We start from the raw sequence: 19,608 nt of genomic DNA on the forward strand, positions 1-19,608 counted from the left end.
GACCCTGGATGTGGACCCTGTTTCCGGACCCTGTTTCCGGTCCCTGGATGTGGACCCTGTTTCTGGCCCCTGGATGTGGACCCTGTCTCCGGACCCTGGATGTGGACCCTGTCTCCGGACCCTGGATGTGGACCCTGTTTCCGGACCCTGGATGTGGACCCTGTCTCCGGACCCTGGATGTGGACCCTGTCTCCGGACCCTGGATGTGGACCCTGTTTCCGGACCCTGGATGTGGACCCTGTCTCCGGACCCTGGATGTGGACCCTGTCTCCGGACCCTGGATGTGGACCCTGTTTCCGGACCCTGGATGTGGACCCTGTTTCCGGACCCTGGATGTGGACCCTGTCTCCGGACCCTGGATGTGGACCCTGTTTCCGGTCCCTGGATCCTGGCGTCCTCCGGCTCTGTTGATGCAGACAGGAAACGATGTGGTCCTGGTCTTGCCGCTATCAGCTGATCCTGCTGCTGGAGCTGAACAAACAGCAGAGGTTGAAGTCTGGAACACCGAGGCTGTTTACAGGTTTCTGAATGAGCCAATCAGAAATGAGGAAGATCTCCTCCTCCTCCTCTCTTTCCTCTTCTTTGCCTTCTTGTGATTTCCCTCCAGCTTGACGATGCACACCAAAGGGAGCTCCTGGTGAGACCTTCAGTCTGTCCTCAGACCTATTTCTGTCTCCGTCGGTCAGATGGTAAAAAGACGCCAGAAACGGACGTCAGACTGTCCTCAACATCCAGTCTGACCCGGATTCTGTGTCTGCCTTCTTGTCGGTCTGTTTTTGGCGTGTTGTCGACATGGTTCTGGCGTGTTGTCGGTCTGTTTTTGGCGTGTTGTCGACATGGTTCTGGCGTGTTGTCGGTCTGTTTTTGGCGTGTTGTCGACATGGTTCTGGCGTGTTGTCGACATGGTTCTGGCGTGTTGTCGGTCTGTTTTTGGCGTGTTGTCGACATGGTTCTGGCGTGTTGTCGACATGGTTTTGGCGTGTTGTCGACATGGTTCTGGCGTGTTGGCGACATGGTTTTGGCGTGTTGTTGACATGGTTTTGGCGTGTTGTCGACATGGTTCTGGCGTGTTGTCGACATGGTTTTGGCGTGTTGTCGACATGGTTCTGGCGTGTTGTCGGTCTTTTTTTGGCGTGTTGTCGACATGGTTCTGGCGTGTTGTCGACATGGTTCTGGCGTGTTGTCGGTCTGTTTTTGGCGTGTTGTTGACATGGTTCTGGCGTGTTGTCGACATGGTTCTGGTGTGTTGTCGACATGGTTCTGGCGTGTTGTCGGTCTGTTTTTGGCGTGTTGTTGACATGGTTCTGGCGTGTTGTCGACATGGTTCTGGCGTGTTGTCGACATGGTTTTGGCGTGTTGTTGACATGGTTTTGGCGTGTTGTCGACATGGTTCTGGCGTGTTGTCGACATGGTTTTGGCGTGTTGTCGACATGGTTCTGGCGTGTTGTCGGTCTTTTTTTGGCGTGTTGTCGACATGGTTCTGGCGTGTTGTTGACATGGTTTTGGCGTGTTGTCGACATGGTTCTGGCGTGTTGTCGGTCTGTTTTTGGCGTGTTGTTGACATGGTTCTGGCGTGTTGTCGACATGGTTCTGGTGTGTTGTCGACATGGTTCTGGCGTGTTGTCGGTCTGTTTTTGGCGTGTTGTTGACATGGTTCTGGCGTGTTGTTGACATGGTTCTGGCGTGTTGTCGACATGGTTCTGGTGTGTTGTCGACATGGTTCTGGCGTGTTGTCGACATGGTTCTGGCGTGTTGTCGGTCTTTTTTTGGCGTGTTGTCGACATGGTTCTGGCGTGTTGTCGACATGGTTTTGGCGTGTTGTCGACATGGTTCTGGCGTGTTGTCGGTCTTTTTTTGGCGTGTTGTCGACATGGTTCTGGCGTGTTGTCGACATAGTTCTGGCATGTGGTCGACATGGTTCTGGCGTGTTGTCGACATGGTTCTGGCGTGTTGTCGAGATAGTTTTGGCGTGTTGTCGACATGGTTCTGGCGTGTTGTCGACATGGTTCTGGCGTGTTGTCGACATGGTTTTGGCGTGTTGTCGACATGGTTCTGGCGTGTTGTCGACATGTTTTTGGCGTGTGTTCGACATGGTTCTGGTGTGTTGTCGACATGGTTTTGGCGTGTTGTCGACATGGTTCTGGCATGTTGTTGACATGGTTTTGGCGTGTTGTCGACATGGTTCTGGCGTGTTGTCGACATGTTTTTGGTGTGTGTTCGACATGGTTCTGGCGTGTTGTCGACATGGTTTTGGTGTGTTGTCCACATGGTTCTGGCGTGTTGCCGACATGGCTTTGGCGTGTTGTCGACATGGTTCTGGCGTATTGTCGACATGGTTTTGGCATGTTGTCGAAATGGTTTTGGCGTATTGTCGACATGGTTCTGGCGTGTTGTCGACATGGTTCTGGTGTGTTGTCAACATTGTTCTGGCGTGTTGTCGACATGGTTCTGGCGTTTTGTTGGTCTGTTTTTGGCGTGTTGTTGACATGGTTCTGGCGTGTTGTCGACATGGCTCTGGCGTGTTGTCAGTCTTTTGTTGGTGTGTTGTCGACATGGTTTTGGCGTGTTGTCGACATGGTTCTGGTGTGTTGTCGACATGGTTCTGGCGTGTTATCGGTCTGTTTTTGGCGTGTTGTTGACATGGTTCTGGCGTGTTGTCGACATGGTTCTGGTGTGTTGTCGACATGGTTCTGGCGTGTTGTCGACATGGCTCTGGCGTGTTGTCAGTCTTTTGTTGGTGTGTTGTCGACATGGTTTTGGCGTGTTGTCGACATGGTTCTGGTGTGTTGTCGACATGGTTCTGGCGTGTTATCGGTCTGTTTTTGGCGTGTTGTTGACATGGTTCTGGCGTGTTGTCGACATGGTTCTGGTGTGTTGTCGACATGGTTCTGGCGTGTTGTCGGTCTGTTTTTGGCGTGTTGTTGACATGGTTCTGGCGTGTTGTCGACATGGTTCTGGTGTGTTGTCGACATGGTTCTGGCGTGTTGTCGGTCTGTTTTTGGCGTGTTGTTGACATGGTTCTGGCGTGTTGTCGACATGGTTCTGGTGTGTTGTCGACATGGGTCTGGCGTGTTGTTGGTCTGTTTTTGGCGTGTTGTCGACATGGTTCTGGCGTGTTGTCAACATGGTTCTGGCGTGTTGTCGACATGGTTCTGGCATGTTGTCGACATGGTTCTGGCGTGTTGTCGGTCTGTTTTTGGCGTGTTGTTGACATGGTTCTGGCGTGTTGTCGACATGGTTCTGGTGTGTTGTCGACATGGTTCTGGCGTGTTGTTGACATGGTTTTGGCGTGTTGTCGACATGGTTCTGGCGTGTTGTCGACATGGTTTTGGCGTGTTGTCGACATGGTTCTGGCGTGTTGTCGGTCTTTTTTTGGCGTGTTGTCGACATGGTTCTGGCGTGTTGTCGACATGGTTTTGGCGTGTTGTCGACATGGTTCTGGCGTGTTGTCGACATGGTTTTGGCGTGTTGTCGACATGGTTCTGGCGTGTTGTCGACATGTTTTTGGCGTGTGTTCGACATGGTTCTGGCGTGTTGTCGACATGGTTTTGGCGTGTTGTCGACATGGTTTTGGCGTGTTGTCGACATGGTTCTGGCGTGTTGTCGACATGTTTTTGGCGTGTGTTCGACATGGTTCTGGCGTGTTGTCGACATGGTTTTGGCGTGTTGTCGACATGGTTCTGGCGTGTTGTCGACATGGTTCTGGTGTGTTGTCGACATGGTTCTGGCGTGTTGTTGACATGGTTTTGGCGTGTTGTCGACATGGTTCTGGCGTGTTGTCGACATGGTTTTGGCGTGTTGTCGACATGGTTCTGGCGTGTTGTCGGTCTTTTTTTGGCGTGTTGTCGACATGGTTCTGGCGTGTTGTCGACATGGTTTTGGCGTGTTGTCGACATGGTTCTGGCGTGTTGTCGACATGGTTTTGGCGTGTTGTCGACATGTTTTTGGCGTGTGTTCGACATGGTTCTGGCGTGTTGTCAACATGGTTCTGGCGTGTTGTCGACATGGTTCTGGCGTGTTGTCGACATGGTTCTGGCGTGTTGTCGGTCTGTTTTTGGCGTGTTGTTGACATGGTTCTGGCGTGTTGTCGACATGGTTCTGGTGTGTTGTCGACATGGTTCTGGCGTGTTGTCGACATGGTTCTGGATTGTTGTCGACATGGTTTTGGCGTGTTGTCGACATGGTTCTGGCGTGTTGTCGGTCTTTTTTTGGCGTGTTGTCGACATGGTTCTGGCGTGTTGTCGACATGGTTTTGGCGTGTTGTCGACATGGTTCTGGCGTGTTGTCGACATGGTTTTGGCGTGTTGTCGACATGGTTCTGGCGTGTTGTCGACATGTTTTTGGCGTGTGTTCGACATGGTTCTGGCGTGTTGTCGACATGGTTTTGGCGTGTTGTCGACATGGTTTTGGCGTGTTGTCGACATGGTTCTGGCGTGTTGTCGACATGTTTTTGGCGTGTGTTCGACATGGTTCTGGCGGGTTGTCGACATGGTTTTGGCGTGTTGTCGACATGGTTCTGGCGTGTTGTCGACATGGTTCTGGTGTGTTGTCGACATGGTTCTGGCGTGTTGTCGACATGGTTCTGGCGTGTTGTCGACATGGTTCTGGCGTGTTGTCGACATGGTTTTGGCGTGTTGTCGACATGGTTCTGGCGTGTTGTCGACATGTTTTTGGCGTGTGTTCGACATGGTTCTGGCGTGTTGTCGACATGGTTTTGGCGTGTTGTCGACATGGTTCTGGCGTGTTGTTGACATGGTTTTGGCGTGTTGTCGACATGGTTCTGGCGTGTTGTCGACATGTTTTTGGTGTGTGTTCGACATGGTTCTGGCATGTTGTCGACATGGTTTTGGTGTGTTGTCGACATGGTTCTGGCGTGTTGCCGACATGGCTTTCGCGTGTTGTCGACATGGTTCTGGCGTATTGTCGACATGGTTTTGGCATGTTGTCGAAATGGTTTTGGCGTATTGTCGACATGGTTCTGGCGTGTTGTCGACAAGGTTCTGGCGTGTTGTCAACATTGTTCTGGCGTGTTGTCGACATGGTTCTGGAGTGTAATCAGTCTTTTGTTGGTGTGTTGTCGACATGGTTTTGGCGTGTTGTCGACATGGTTCTGGTGTGTTGTCGACATGGTTCTGGCGTGTTGTCGGTCATTTTTTGGCGTGTTGTTGACATGGTTCTGGCGTGTTGTCGACATGGTTCTGGTGTGTTGTCGACATGGTTCTGGCGTGTTGTCGGTCTGTTTTTGGCGTGTTGTTGACATGGTTCTGGCGTGTTGTCAACATGGTTCTGGTGTGTTGTCGACATGGTTCTGGCGTGTTGTCGGTCGGTTTTTGGCGTGTTGTTGACATGGTTCTGGCGTGTTGTCGACATGGTTCTGGTGTGTTGTTGACATGGTTCTGGCGTGTTGTTGACATGGTTTTGGCGTGTTGTCGACATGGTTCTGGCGTGTTGTCGACATGGTTTTGGCGTGTTGTCGACATGGTTCTGGCGTGTTGTCGGTCTTTTTTTGGCGTGTTGTCGACATGGTTCTGGCGTGTTGTCGACATGGTTTTGGCGTGTTGTCGACATGGTTCTGGCGTGTTGTCGACATGGTTTTGGCGTGTTGTCGACATGGTTCTGGCGTGTTGTCGACATGTTTTTGGCGTGTGTTCGACATGGTTTTGGCGTGTTGTCGACATGGTTTTGGCATGTTGTCGACATGGTTCTGGCGTGTTGTTGACATGGTTTTGGCGTGTTGTCGACATGGTTCTGGCGTGTTGTCGACATGTTTTTGGCGTGTGTTCGACATGGTTCTGGCGTGTTGTCGACATGGTTTTGGTGTGTTGTCGACATGGTTCTGGCGTGTTGCCGACATGGCTTTGGCGTGTTGTCGACATGGTTCTGGCGTGTTGTCGACATGGTTCTGGCGTGTTGTCGACATGGTTTTGGTGTGTTGTCGACCTGGTTCTGGCGTGTTGCCGACATGGCTTTGGCGTGTGTTCGACATGGTTCTGGCGTGTTGTCGACATGGTTTTGGTGTGTTGTCGACATGGTTCTGGCGTGTTGTCGACATGGTTCTGGCGTGTTGTCGGTCTTTTTTTGGCGTGTTGTCGACATGGTTCTGGCGTGTTGTCGACATGGTTCTGGCGTGTTGTCGACATGGTTCTGGCGTGTTGTCGGTCTTTTTTTGGCGTGTTGTCGACATGGTTCTGGCGTGTTGTCGACATAGTTCTGGCATGTGGTCGACATGGTTCTGGCGTGTTGTCGACATGGTTCTGGCGTGTTGTCGAGATAGTTTTGGTGTGTTGTCGACATGGTTCTGGCGTGTTGTCGGTCTGTTTTTGGCGTGTTGTTGACATGGTTCTGGCGTGTTGTCAACATGGTTCTGGTGTGTTGTCGACATGGTTCTGGCGTGTTGTCGGTCGGTTTTTGGCGTGTTGTTGACATGGTTCTGGCGTGTTGTCGACATGGTTCTGGTGTGTTGTTGACATGGTTCTGGCGGGTTGTTGACATGGTTTTGGCGTGTTGTCGACATGGTTCTGGCGTGTTGTCGACATGGTTTTGGCGTGTTGTCGACATGGTTCTGGCGTGTTGTCGGTCTTTTTTTGGCGTGTTGTCGACATGGTTCTGGCGTGTTGTCGACATGGTTTTGGCGTGTTGTCGACATGGTTCTGGCGTGTTGTCGACATGGTTTTGGCGTGTTGTCGACATGGTTCTGGCGTGTTGTCGACATGTTTTTGGCGTGTGTTCGACATGGTTTTGGCGTGTTGTCGACATGGTTTTGGCGTGTTGTCGACATGGTTCTGGCGTGTTGTTGACATGGTTTTGGCGTGTTGTCGACATGGTTCTGGCGTGTTGTTGACATGTTTTTGGCGTGTGTTCGACATGGTTCTGGCGTGTTGTCGACATGGTTTTGGTGTGTTGTCGACATGGTTCTGGCGTGTTGCCGACATGGCTTTGGCGTGTTGTCGACATGGTTCTGGCGTGTTGTCGACATGGTTCTGGCGTGTTGTCGACATGGTTTTGGTGTGTTGTCGACCTGGTTCTGGCGTGTTGCCGACATGGCTTTGGCGTGTGTTCGACATGGTTCTGGCGTGTTGTCGACATGGTTTTGGTGTGTTGTCGACATGGTTCTGGCGTGTTGTCGACATGGTTCTGGCGTGTTGTCGGTCTTTTTTTGGCGTGTTGTCGACATGTTTTTGGCGTGTGTTCGACATGGTTCTGGCGTGTTGTCGACATGGTTTTGGCGTGTTGTCGACATGGTTTTGGCGTGTTGTCGACATGGTTCTGGCGTGTTGTCGACATGTTTTTGGCGTGTGTTCGACATGGTTCTGGCGTGTTGTCGACATGGTTTTGGCGTGTTGTCGACATGGTTCTGGCGTGTTGTCGACATGGTTCTGGTGTGTTGTCGACATGGTTCTGGCGTGTTGTTGACATGGTTTTGGCGTGTTGTCGACATGGTTCTGGCGTGTTGTCGACATGGTTTTGGCGTGTTGTCGACATGGTTCTGGCGTGTTGTCGGTCTTTTTTTGGCGTGTTGTCGACATGGTTCTGGCGTGTTGTCGACATGGTTTTGGCGTGTTGTCGACATGGTTCTGGCGTGTTGTCGACATGGTTTTGGCGTGTTGTCGACATGTTTTTGGCGTGTGTTCGACATGGTTCTGGCGTGTTGTCAACATGGTTCTGGCGTGTTGTCGACATGGTTCTGGCGTGTTGTCGACATGGTTCTGGCGTGTTGTCGGTCTGTTTTTGGCGTGTTGTTGACATGGTTCTGGCGTGTTGTCGACATGGTTCTGGTGTGTTGTCGACATGGTTCTGGCGTGTTGTCGACATGGTTCTGGATTGTTGTCGACATGGTTTTGGCGTGTTGTCGACATGGTTCTGGCGTGTTGTCGGTCTTTTTTTGGCGTGTTGTCGACATGGTTCTGGCGTGTTGTCGACATGGTTTTGGCGTGTTGTCGACATGGTTCTGGCGTGTTGTCGACATGGTTTTGGCGTGTTGTCGACATGGTTCTGGCGTGTTGTCGACATGTTTTTGGCGTGTGTTCGACATGGTTCTGGCGTGTTGTCGACATGGTTTTGGCGTGTTGTCGACATGGTTTTGGCGTGTTGTCGACATGGTTCTGGCGTGTTGTCGACATGTTTTTGGCGTGTGTTCGACATGGTTCTGGCGGGTTGTCGACATGGTTTTGGCGTGTTGTCGACATGGTTCTGGCGTGTTGTCGACATGGTTCTGGTGTGTTGTCGACATGGTTCTGGCGTGTTGTCGACATGGTTCTGGCGTGTTGTCGACATGGTTTTGGCGTGTTGTCGACATGGTTTTGGCGTGTTGTCGACATGGTTCTGGCGTGTTGTCGACATGTTTTTGGCGTGTGTTCGACATGGTTCTGGCGTGTTGTCGACATGGTTTTGGCGTGTTGTCGACATGGTTCTGGCGTGTTGTTGACATGGTTTTGGCGTGTTGTCGACATGGTTCTGGCGTGTTGTCGACATGTTTTTGGTGTGTGTTCGACATGGTTCTGGCATGTTGTCGACATGGTTTTGGTGTGTTGTCGACATGGTTCTGGAGTGTAATCAGTCTTTTGTTGGTGTGTTGTCGACATGGTTTTGGCGTGTTGTCGACATGGTTCTGGTGTGTTGTCGACATGGTTCTGGCGTGTTGTCGGTCATTTTTTGGCGTGTTGTTGACATGGTTCTGGCGTGTTGTCGACATGGTTCTGGTGTGTTGTCGACATGGTTCTGGCGTGTTGTCGGTCTGTTTTTGGCGTGTTGTTGACATGGTTCTGGCGTGTTGTCAACATGGTTCTGGTGTGTTGTCGACATGGTTCTGGCGTGTTGTCGGTCGGTTTTTGGCGTGTTGTTGACATGGTTCTGGCGTGTTGTCGACATGGTTCTGGTGTGTTGTTGACATGGTTCTGGCGTGTTGTTGACATGGTTTTGGCGTGTTGTCGACATGGTTCTGGCGTGTTGTCGACATGGTTTTGGCGTGTTGTCGACATGGTTCTGGCGTGTTGTCGGTCTTTTTTTGGCGTGTTGTCGACATGGTTCTGGCGTGTTGTCGACATGGTTTTGGCGTGTTGTCGACATGGTTCTGGCGTGTTGTCGACATGGTTTTGGCGTGTTGTCGACATGGTTCTGGCGTGTTGTCGACATGTTTTTGGCGTGTGTTCGACATGGTTTTGGCGTGTTGTCGACATGGTTTTGGCATGTTGTCGACATGGTTCTGGCGTGTTGTTGACATGGTTTTGGCGTGTTGTCGACATGGTTCTGGCGTGTTGTCGACATGTTTTTGGCGTGTGTTCGACATGGTTCTGGCGTGTTGTCGACATGGTTTTGGTGTGTTGTCGACATGGTTCTGGCGTGTTGCCGACATGGCTTTGGCGTGTTGTCGACATGGTTCTGGCGTGTTGTCGACATGGTTCTGGCGTGTTGTCGACATGGTTTTGGTGTGTTGTCGACCTGGTTCTGGCGTGTTGCCGACATGGCTTTGGCGTGTGTTCGACATGGTTCTGGCGTGTTGTCGACATGGTTTTGGTGTGTTGTCGACATGGTTCTGGCGTGTTGTCGACATGGTTCTGGCGTGTTGTCGGTCTTTTTTTGGCGTGTTGTCGACATGGTTCTGGCGTGTTGTCGACATGGTTCTGGCGTGTTGTCGACATGGTTCTGGCGTGTTGTCGGTCTTTTTTTGGCGTGTTGTCGACATGGTTCTGGCGTGTTGTCGACATAGTTCTGGCATGTGGTCGACATGGTTCTGGCGTGTTGTCGACATGGTTCTGGCGTGTTGTCGAGATAGTTTTGGTGTGTTGTCGACATGGTTCTGGCGTGTTGTCGGTCTGTTTTTGGCGTGTTGTTGACATGGTTCTGGCGTGTTGTCAACATGGTTCTGGTGTGTTGTCGACATGGTTCTGGCGTGTTGTCGGTCGGTTTTTGGCGTGTTGTTGACATGGTTCTGGCGTGTTGTCGACATGGTTCTGGTGTGTTGTTGACATGGTTCTGGCGTGTTGTTGACATGGTTTTGGCGTGTTGTCGACATGGTTCTGGCGTGTTGTCGACATGGTTTTGGCGTGTTGTCGACATGGTTCTGGCGTGTTGTCGGTCTTTTTTTGGCGTGTTGTCGACATGGTTCTGGCGTGTTGTCGACATGGTTTTGGCGTGTTGTCGACATGGTTCTGGCGTGTTGTCGACATGGTTTTGGCGTGTTGTCGACATGGTTCTGGCGTGTTGTCGACATGTTTTTGGCGTGTGTTCGACATGGTTTGGCGTGTTGTCGACATGGTTTTGGCGTGTTGTCGACATGGTTCTGGCGTGTTGTTGACATGGTTTTGGCGTGTTGTCGACATGGTTCTGGCGTGTTGTTGACATGTTTTTGGCGTGTGTTCGACATGGTTCTGGCGTGTTGTCGACATGGTTTTGGTGTGTTGTCGACATGGTTCTGGCGTGTTGCCGACATGGCTTTGGCGTGTTGTCGACATGGTTCTGGCGTGTTGTCGACATGGTTCTGGCGTGTTGTCGACATGGTTTTGGTGTGTTGTCGACCTGGTTCTGGCGTGTTGCCGACATGGCTTTGGCGTGTGTTCGACATGGTTCTGGCGTGTTGTCGACATGGTTTTGGTGTGTTGTCGACATGGTTCTGGCGTGTTGTCGACATGGTTCTGGCGTGTTGTCGGTCTTTTTTTGGCGTGTTGTCGACATGGTTCTGGCGTGTTGTCGACATGGTTCTGGCGTGTTGTCGACATGGTTCTGGCGTGTTGTCGGTCTTTTTTTGGCGTGTTGTCGACATGGTTCTGGCGTGTTGTCGACATAGTTCTGGCATGTGGTCGACATGGTTCTGGCGTGTTGTCGACATGATTCTGGCGTGTTGTCGAGATAGTTTTGGCGTGTTGTCGACATGGTTCTGGTGTGTTGTCGACATGGTTCTGGCGTGTTGTCGACATGGTTTTGGCGTGTTGTCGACATGGTTCTGGCGTGTTGTCGACATGTTTTTGGCGTGTGTTCGACATGGTTCTTGTGTGTTGTCGACATGGTTTTGGCGTGTTGTCGACATGGTTCTGGCATGTTGTTGACATGGTTTTGGCGTGTTGTCGACATGGTTCTGGCGTGTTGTCGACATGTTTTTGGTGTGTGTTCGACATGGTTCTGGCGTGTTGTCGACATGGTTTTGGTGTGTTGTCCACATGGTTCTGGCGTGTTGCCGACATGGCTTTGGCGTGTTGTCGACATGGTTCTGGCGTATTGTCGACATGGTTTTGGCATGTTGTCGAAATGGTTTTGGCGTATTGTCGACATGGTTCTGGCGTGTTGTCGACATGGTTCTGGTGTGTTGTCAACATTGTTCTGGCGTGTTGTCGACATGGTTCTGGCGTTTTGTTGGTCTGTTTTTGGCGTGTTGTTGACATGGTTCTGGCGTGTTGTCGACATGGCTCTGGCGTGTTGTCAGTCTTTTGTTGGTGTGTTGTCGACATGGTTTTGGCGTGTTGTCGACATGGTTCTGGTGTGTTGTCGACATGGTTCTGGCGTGTTATCGGTCTGTTTTTGGCGTGTTGTTGACATGGTTCTGGCGTGTTGTCGACATGGTTCTGGTGTGTTGTCGACATGGTTCTGGCGTGTTGTCGACATGGCTCTGGCGTGTTGTCAGTCTTTTGTTGGTGTGTTGTCGACATGGTTTTGGCGTGTTGTCGACATGGTTCTGGTGTGTTGTCGACATGGTTCTGGCGTGTTATCGGTCTGTTTTTGGCGTGTTGTTGACATGGTTCTGGCGTGTTGTCGACATGGTTCTGGTGTGTTGTCGACATGGTTCTGGCGTGTTGTCGGTCTGTTTTTGGCGTGTTGTTGACATGGTTCTGGCGTGTTGTCGACATGGTTCTGGTGTGTTGTCGACATGGTTCTGGCGTGTTGTCGGTCTGTTTTTGGCGTGTTGTTGACATGGTTCTGGCGTGTTGTCGACATGGTTCTGGTGTGTTGTCGACATGGTTCTGGCGTGTTGTTGGTCTGTTTTTGGCGTGTTGTCGACATGGTTCTGGCGTGTTGTCAACATGGTTCTGGCGTGTTGTCGACATGGTTCTGGCATGTTGTCGACATGGTTCTGGCGTGTTGTCGGTCTGTTTTTGGCGTGTTGTTGACATGGTTCTGGCGTGTTGTCGACATGGTTCTGGTGTGTTGTCAACATGGTTCTGGCGTGTTGTTGACATGGTTTTGGCGTGTTGTCGACATGGTTCTGGCGTGTTGTCGACATGGTTTTGGCGTGTTGTCGACATGGTTCTGGCGTGTTGTCGGTCTTTTTTTGGCGTGTTGTCGACATGGTTCTGGCGTGTTGTCGACATGGTTTTGGCGTGTTGTCGACATGGTTCTGGCGTGTTGTCGACATGGTTTTGGTGTGTTGTCGACATGGTTCTGGCGTGTTGTCGACATGTTTTTGGCGTGTGTTCGACATGGTTCTGGCGTGTTGTCGACATGGTTTTGGCGTGTTGTCGACATGGTTTTGGCGTGTTGTCGACATGGTTCTGGCGTGTTGTCGACATGTTTTTGGCGTGTGTTCGACATGGTTCTGGCGTGTTGTCGACATGGTTTTGGCGTGTTGTCGACATGGTTCTGGCGTGTTGTCGACATGGTTCTGGTGTGTTGTCGACATGGTTCTGGCGTGTTGTTGACATGGTTTTGGCGTGTTGTCGACATGGTTCTGGCGTGTTGTCGACATGGTTTTGGCGTGTTGTCGACATGGTTCTGGCGTGTTGTCGGTCTTTTTTTGGCGTGTTGTCGACATGGTTCTGGCGTGTTGTCGACATGGTTTTGGCGTGTTGTCGACATGGTTCTGGCGTGTTGTCGACATGGTTTTGGCGTGTTGTCGACATGTTTTTGGCGTGTGTTCGACATGGTTCTGGCGTGTTGTCAACATGGTTCTGGCGTGTTGTCGACATGGTTCTGGCGTGTTGTCGACATGGTTCTGGCATGTTGTCGGTCTGTTTTTGGCGTGTTGTTGACATGGTTCTGGCGTGTTGTCGACATGGTTCTGGTGTGTTGTCGACATGGTTCTGGCGTGTTGTCGACATGGTTCTGGCGTGTTGTCGACATGGTTTTGGCGTGTTGTCGACATGGTTCTGGCGTGTTGTCGGTCTTTTTTTGGCGTGTTGTCGACATGGTTCTGGCGTGTTGTCGACATGGTTTTGGCGTGTTGTCGACATGGTTCTGGCGTGTTGTCGACATGGTTTTGGCGTGTTGTCGACATGGTTCTGGCGTGTTGTCGACATGTTTTTGGCGTGTGTTCGACATGGTTCTGGCGTGTTGTCGACATGGTTTTGGCGTGTTGTCGACATGGTTTTGGCGTGTTGTCGACATGGTTCTGGCGTGTTGTCGACATGTTTTTGGCGTGTGTTCGACATGGTTCTGGCGTGTTGTCGACATGGTTTTGGCGTGTTGTCGACATGGTTCTGGCGTGTTGTCGACATGGTTCTGGTGTGTTGTCGACATGGTTCTGGCGTGTTGTCGACATGGTTCTGGCGTGTTGTCGACATGGTTTTGGCGTGTTGTCGACATGGTTTTGGCGTGTTGTCGACATGGTTCTGGCGTGTTGTCGACATGTTTTTGGCGTGTGTTCGACATGGTTCTGGCGTGTTGTCGACATGGTTTTGGCGTGTTGTCGACATGGTTCTGGCGTGTTGTTGACATGGTTTTGGCGTGTTGTCGACATGGTTCTGGCGTGTTGTCGACATGTTTTTGGTGTGTGTTCGACATGGTTCTGGCATGTTGTCGACATGGTTTTGGTGTGTTGTCGACATGGTTCTGGCGTGTTGCCGACATGGCTTTCGCGTGTTGTCGACATGGTTCTGGCGTATTGTCGACATGGTTTTGGCATGTTGTCGAAATGGTTTTGGCGTATTGTCGACATGGTTCTGGCGTGTTGTCAACATTGTTCTGGCGTGTTGTCGACATGGTTCTGGAGTGTTATCAGTCTTTTGTTGGTGTGTTGTCGACATGGTTTTGGCGTGTTGTCGACATGGTTCTGGTGTGTTGTCGACATGGTTCTGGCGTGTTGTCGGTCATTTTTTGGCGTGTTGTTGACATGGTTCTGGCGTGTTGTCGACATGGTTCTGGTGTGTTGTCGACATGGTTCTGGCGTGTTGTCGGTCTGTTTTTGGCGTGTTGTTGACATGGTTCTGGCGTGTTGTCAACATGGTTCTGGTGTGTTGTCGACATGGTTCTGGCGTGTTGTCGGTCGGTTTTTGGCGTGTTGTTGACATGGTTCTGGCGTGTTGTCGACATGGTTCTGGTGTGTTGTTGACATGGTTCTGGCGTGTTGTTGACATGGTTTTGGCGTGTTGTCGACATGGTTCTGGCGTGTTGTCGACATGGTTTTGGCGTGTTGTCGACATGGTTCTGGCGTGTTGTCGGTCTTTTTTTGGCGTGTTGTCGACATGGTTCTGGCGTGTTGTCGACATGGTTTTGGCGTGTTGTCGACATGGTTCTGGCGTGTTGTCGACATGGTTTTGGTGTGTTGTCGACATGGTTCTGGCGTGTTGTCGACATGTTTTTGGCGTGTGTTCGACATGGTTTTGGCGTGTTGTCGACATGGTTTTGGCGTGTTGTCGACATGGTTCTGGCGTGTTGTTGACATGGTTTTGGCGTGTTGTCGACATGGTTCTGGCGTGTTTTTGACATGTTTTTGGCGTGTGTTCGACATGGTTCTGGCGTGTTGTCGACATGGTTTTGGTGTGTTGTCGACATGGTTCTGGCGTGTTGCCGACATGGCTTTGGCGTGTTGTCGACATGGTTCTGGCGTGTTGTCGACATGGTTCTGGCGTGTTGTCGACATGGTTTTGGTGTGTTGTCGACCTGGTTCTGGCGTGTTGCCGACATGGCTTTGGCGTGTGTTCGACATGGTTCTGGCGTGTTGTCGACATGGTTTTGGTGTGTTGTCGACACGGTTCTGGCGTGTTTCCGACATGGCTTTGGTGTGTGTTCGACATGGTTCTGGTGTGTTGTCGACATGGTTCTGGCGTGTTGTCGACATGGTTCTGGTGTGTTGTCGACATGGTTCTGGTGTGTTGTCGGTCTGTTTTTGGCGTGTTGTTGACATGGTTCTGGCGTGTTGTCGACATGGTTCTGGTGTGTTGTCGACATGGTTCTGGCGTGTTGTCGGTCTGTTTTTGGCGTGTTGTTGACATGGTTCTGGCGTGTTGTCGACATGGTTCTGGTGTGTTGTCGACATGGTTCTGGCGTGTTGTTGACATGGTTTTGGCGTGTTGTCGACATGGTTCTGGCGTGTTGTCGACATGGTTTTGGCGTGTTGTCGACATGGTTCTGGCGTGTTGTCGGTCTTTTTTTGGCGTGTTGTCGACATGGTTCTGGCGTGTTGTCGACATGGTTTTGGCGTGTTGTCGACATGGTTCTGGCGTGTTGGTGACATGGTTCTGGCATGTGGTCGACATGGTTCTGGCGTGTTGTCGACATGGTTCTGGCGTGTTGTCGACATGGTTTTGGCGTGTTGTCGACATGGTTCTGGTGTGTTGTCGACATGGTTCTGGCGTTTTGTCGACATGGTTCTGGCGTGTTGTCGACATGGTTCTGGCGTGTTGTCGACATGGTTTTGGCGTGTTGTCGACATGGTTCTGGCGTGTTGTCGACATGGTTTTGGTGTGTTGTCGACATGGTTCTGGCGTGTTGTCGACATGGTTCTGGCGTGTTGTCGACATGGTTCTGGCGTGTGTTCGACATGGTTCTGGCGTGTTGTCGACATGGTTTTGGCGTATTGTTGACATGGTTCTGGCGTGTTGTTGACATGGTTTTGGCGTGTTGTCGACATGGTTCTGGCATGTTGTCGACATGTTTTTGGCGTGTGTTCGACATGGTTCTGGCGTGTTGTCGACATGGTTTTGGTGTGTTGTCGACATGGTTTTGGCGTGTTGTCGACATGGTTCTGGCGTGTTGTCGACATGGTTCTGGCGTGTGTTCGACATGGTTCTGGCGTGTTGTCGACATGGTTTTGGTGTGTTGTCGACATGGTTCTGGCGTGTTGCCGACATGGCTTTGGCGTGTTGTCGACATGGTTCTGGCGTATTGTCGACATGGTTCTGGCGTATTGTCGACATGGTTCTGGCGTGTTGTCAACATTGTTCTGGCGTGTTGTCGACATGGTTCTGGCGTTTTGTTGGTCTGTTTTTGGCGTGTTGTCGACATGGTTCTGGCGTGTTGTCGACATGGTTCTGGCGTGTTGTCGGTCTGTTTTTGGCGTGTTGTCGACATCGTTTTGGCGTGTTGTCGACATGGTTCTGGCGTGTTGTCGACATGGTTCTGGCGTTTTGTTGGTCTGTTTTTGGCGTGTTGTCGACATGGTTCTGGCGTGTTGTCGACATGGTTCTGGCCCGTTGTCGGTCTGTTTTTGGCGTGTTGTTGACATGGTTCTGGCGTGTTGTCGACATGGTTCTGGTGTGTTGTCGACATGGTTCTGGCGTGTTGTCGGTCTGTTTTTGGCGTGTTGTTGACATGGTTCTGGCGTGTTGTCGACATGGTTCTGGTGTGTTGTCGACATGGTTCTGGCGTGTTGTCGGTCTGTTTTTGGCGTGTTGTTGACATGGTTCTGGCGTGTTGTCGGTCTTTTTTTGGCATGTTGTCGACATGCTTCTGGCGTGTTGTCGACATGGTTTTGGCGTGTTGTCGACATGGTTCTGGCGTGTTGTCGACATGGTTTTGGCGTGTTGTCGACATGGTTTTGGTGTGTTGTCGACATGGTTCTGGTGTGTTGTTGGTCTGTTTTTGGCGTGTTGTCGACATGGTTCTGGCGTGTTGTCGACATGGTTTTGGCGTGTTGTCGACATGGTTCTGGCGTGTTGTCGGTCTTTTTTTGGCATGTTGTCGACATGCTTCTGGCGTGTTGTCGACATGGTTTTGGCGTGTTGTCGACATGGTTCTGGCGTGTTGTCGACATGGTTTTGGCGTGTTGTCGACATGGTTCTGGCGTGTTGTCGACATGGTTCTGGTGTGTTGTCGACATGGTTCTGGCGTGTTGTCGACATGGTTCTGGCGTGTTGTCGACATGGTTTTGGCGTGTTGTCGACATGGTTTTGGCGTGTTGTCGACATGGTTCTGGCGTGTTGTCGACATGTTTTTGGCGTGTGTTCGACATGGTTCTGGCGTGTTGTCGACATGGTTTTGGCGTGTTGTCGACATGGTTCTGGCGTGTTGTTGACATGGTTTTGGCGTGTTGTCGACATGGTTCTGGCGTGTTGTCGACATGTTTTTGGTGTGTGTTCGACATGGTTCTGGCATGTTGTCGACATGGTTTTGGTGTGTTGTCGACATGGTTCTGGAGTGTTGCCGACATGGCTTTCGCGTGTTGTCGACATGGTTCTGGCGTATTGTCGACATGGTTTTGGCATGTTGTCGAAATGGTTTTGGCGTATTGTCGACATGGTTCTGGCGTGTTGTCGACAAGGTTCTGGCGTGTTGTCAACATTGTTCTGGCGTGTTGTCGACATGGTTCTGGAGTGTTATCAGTCTTTTGTTGGTGTGTTGTCGACATGGTTTTGGCGTGTTGTCGACATGGTTCTGGTGTGTTGTCGACATGGTTCTGGCGTGTTGTCGGTCATTTTTTGGCGTGTTGTTGACATGGTTCTGGCGTGTTGTCGACATGGTTCTGGTGTGTTGTCGACATGGTTCTGGCGTGTTGTCGGTCTGTTTTTGGCGTGTTGTTGACATGGTTCTGGCGTGTTGTCAACATGGTTCTGGTGTGTTGTCGACATGGTTCTGGCGTGTTGTCGGTCGGTTTTTGGCGTGTTGTTGACATGGTTCTGGCGTGTTGTCGACATGGTTCTGGTGTGTTGTTGACATGGTTCTGGCGTGTTGTTGACATGGTTTTGGCGTGTTGTCGACATGGTTCTGGCGTGTTGTCGACATGGTTTTGGCGTGTTGTCGACATGGTTCTGGCGTGTTGTCGGTCTTTTTTTGGCGTGTTGTCGACATGGTTCTGGCGTGTTGTCGACATGGTTTTGGCGTGTTGTCGACATGGTTCTGGCGTGTTGTCGACATGGTTTTGGCGTGTTGTCGACATGGTTCTGGCGTGTTGTCGACATGTTTTTGGCGTGTGTTCGACATGGTTTTGGCGTGTTGTCGACATGGTTTTGGCGTGTTGTCGACATGGTTCTGGCGTGTTGTTGACATGGTTTTGGCGTGTTGTCGACATGGTTCTGGCGTGTTGTCGACATGTTTTTGGCGTGTGTTCGACATGGTTCTGGCGTGTTGTCGACATGGTTTTGGTGTGTTGTCGACATGGTTCTGGCGTGTTGCCGACATGGCTTTGGCGTGTTGTCGACATGGTTCTGGCGTGTTGTCGACATGGTTCTGGCGTGTTGTCGACATGGTTTTGGTGTGTTGTCGACCTGGTTCTGGCGTGTTGCCGACATGGCTTTGGCGTGTGTTCGACATGGTTCTGGCGTGTTGTCGACATGGTTTTGGTGTGTTGTCGACACGGTTCTGGCGTGTTTCCGACATGGCTTTGGTGTGTGTTCGACATGGTTCTGGTGTGTTGTCGACATGGTTCTGGCGTGTTGTCGACATGGTTCTGGTGTGTTGTCGACATGGTTCTGGCGTGTTGTCGGTCTGTTTTTGGCGTGTTGTTGACATGGTTCTGGCGTGTTGTCGACATGGTTCTGGTGTGTTGTCGACATGGTTCTGGCGTGTTGTCGGTCTGTTTTTGGCGTGTTGTTGACATGGTTCTGGCGTGTTGTCGACATGGTTCTGGTGTGTTGTCGACATGGTTCTGGCGTGTTGTTGACATGGTTTTGGCGTGTTGGCGACATGGTTCTGGCGTGTTGTCGACATGGTTTTGGCGTGTTGTCGACATGGTTCTGGCGTGTTGTCGGTCTTTTTTTGGCGTGTTGTCGACATGGTTCTGGCGTGTTGTCGACATGGTTTTGGCGTGTTGTCGACATGGTTCTGGCGTGTTGGTGACATGGTTCTGGCATGTGGTCGACATGGTTCTGGCGTGTTGTCGACATGGTTCTGGCGTGTTGTCGACATGGTTTTGGCGTGTTGTCGACATGGTTCTGGTGTGTTGTCGACATGGTTCTGGCGTGTTGTTGACATGGTTCTGGCGTGTTGTCGACATGGCTCTGGCGTGTTGTCAGTCTTTTGTTGGTGTGTTGTCGACATGGTTTTGGCGTGTTGTCGACATGGTTCTGGTGTGTTGTCGACATGGTTCTGGCGTGTTATCGGTCTGTTTTTGGCGTGTTGTTGACATGGTTCTGGCGTGTTGTCGACATGGTTCTGGTGTGTTGTCGACATGGTTCTGGCGTGTTGTCGACATGGCTCTGGCGTGTTGTCAGTCTTTTGTTGGTGTGTTGTCGACATGGTTTTGGCGTGTTGTCGACATGGTTCTGGTGTGTTGTCGACATGGTTCTGGCGTGTTATCGGTCTGTTTTTGGCGTGTTGTTGACATGGTTCTGGCGTGTTGTCGACATGGTTCTGGTGTGTTGTCGACATGGTTCTGGCGTGTTGTCGGTCTGTTTTTGGCGTGTTGTTGACATGGTTCTGGCGTGTTGTCGACATGGTTCTGGTGTGTTGTCGACATGGTTCTGGCGTGTTGTCGGTCTGTTTTTGGCGTGTTGTTGACATGGTTCTGGCGTGTTGTCGACATGGTTC

At 51.2% G+C, this 19,608-nt stretch overlaps 1 protein-coding gene across 1 annotated transcript in view; it reads left to right on the forward strand.

The window, feature by feature from the left end:
• Positions 1–614: 614 nt before the first annotated feature.
• pnp4b (purine nucleoside phosphorylase 4b) overlaps positions 615–19,608 on the forward strand; it is a gene marked incomplete at both ends in the record, with an annotated part of 42,986 nt that continues 23,992 nt past the window's right edge. The window contains one exon of the mRNA XM_079240523.1: positions 615–637. Within this exon, the coding sequence (XP_079096649.1) occupies positions 615–637 (23 nt within the window). The remainder of the gene's footprint in view (positions 638–19,608) is intronic.

Source organism: Telmatherina bonti, assembly GCF_933228915.1.
Source record: "Telmatherina bonti genome assembly, chromosome: 5".
Lineage (NCBI taxonomy): Eukaryota > Metazoa > Chordata > Actinopteri > Atheriniformes > Telmatherinidae > Telmatherina > Telmatherina bonti.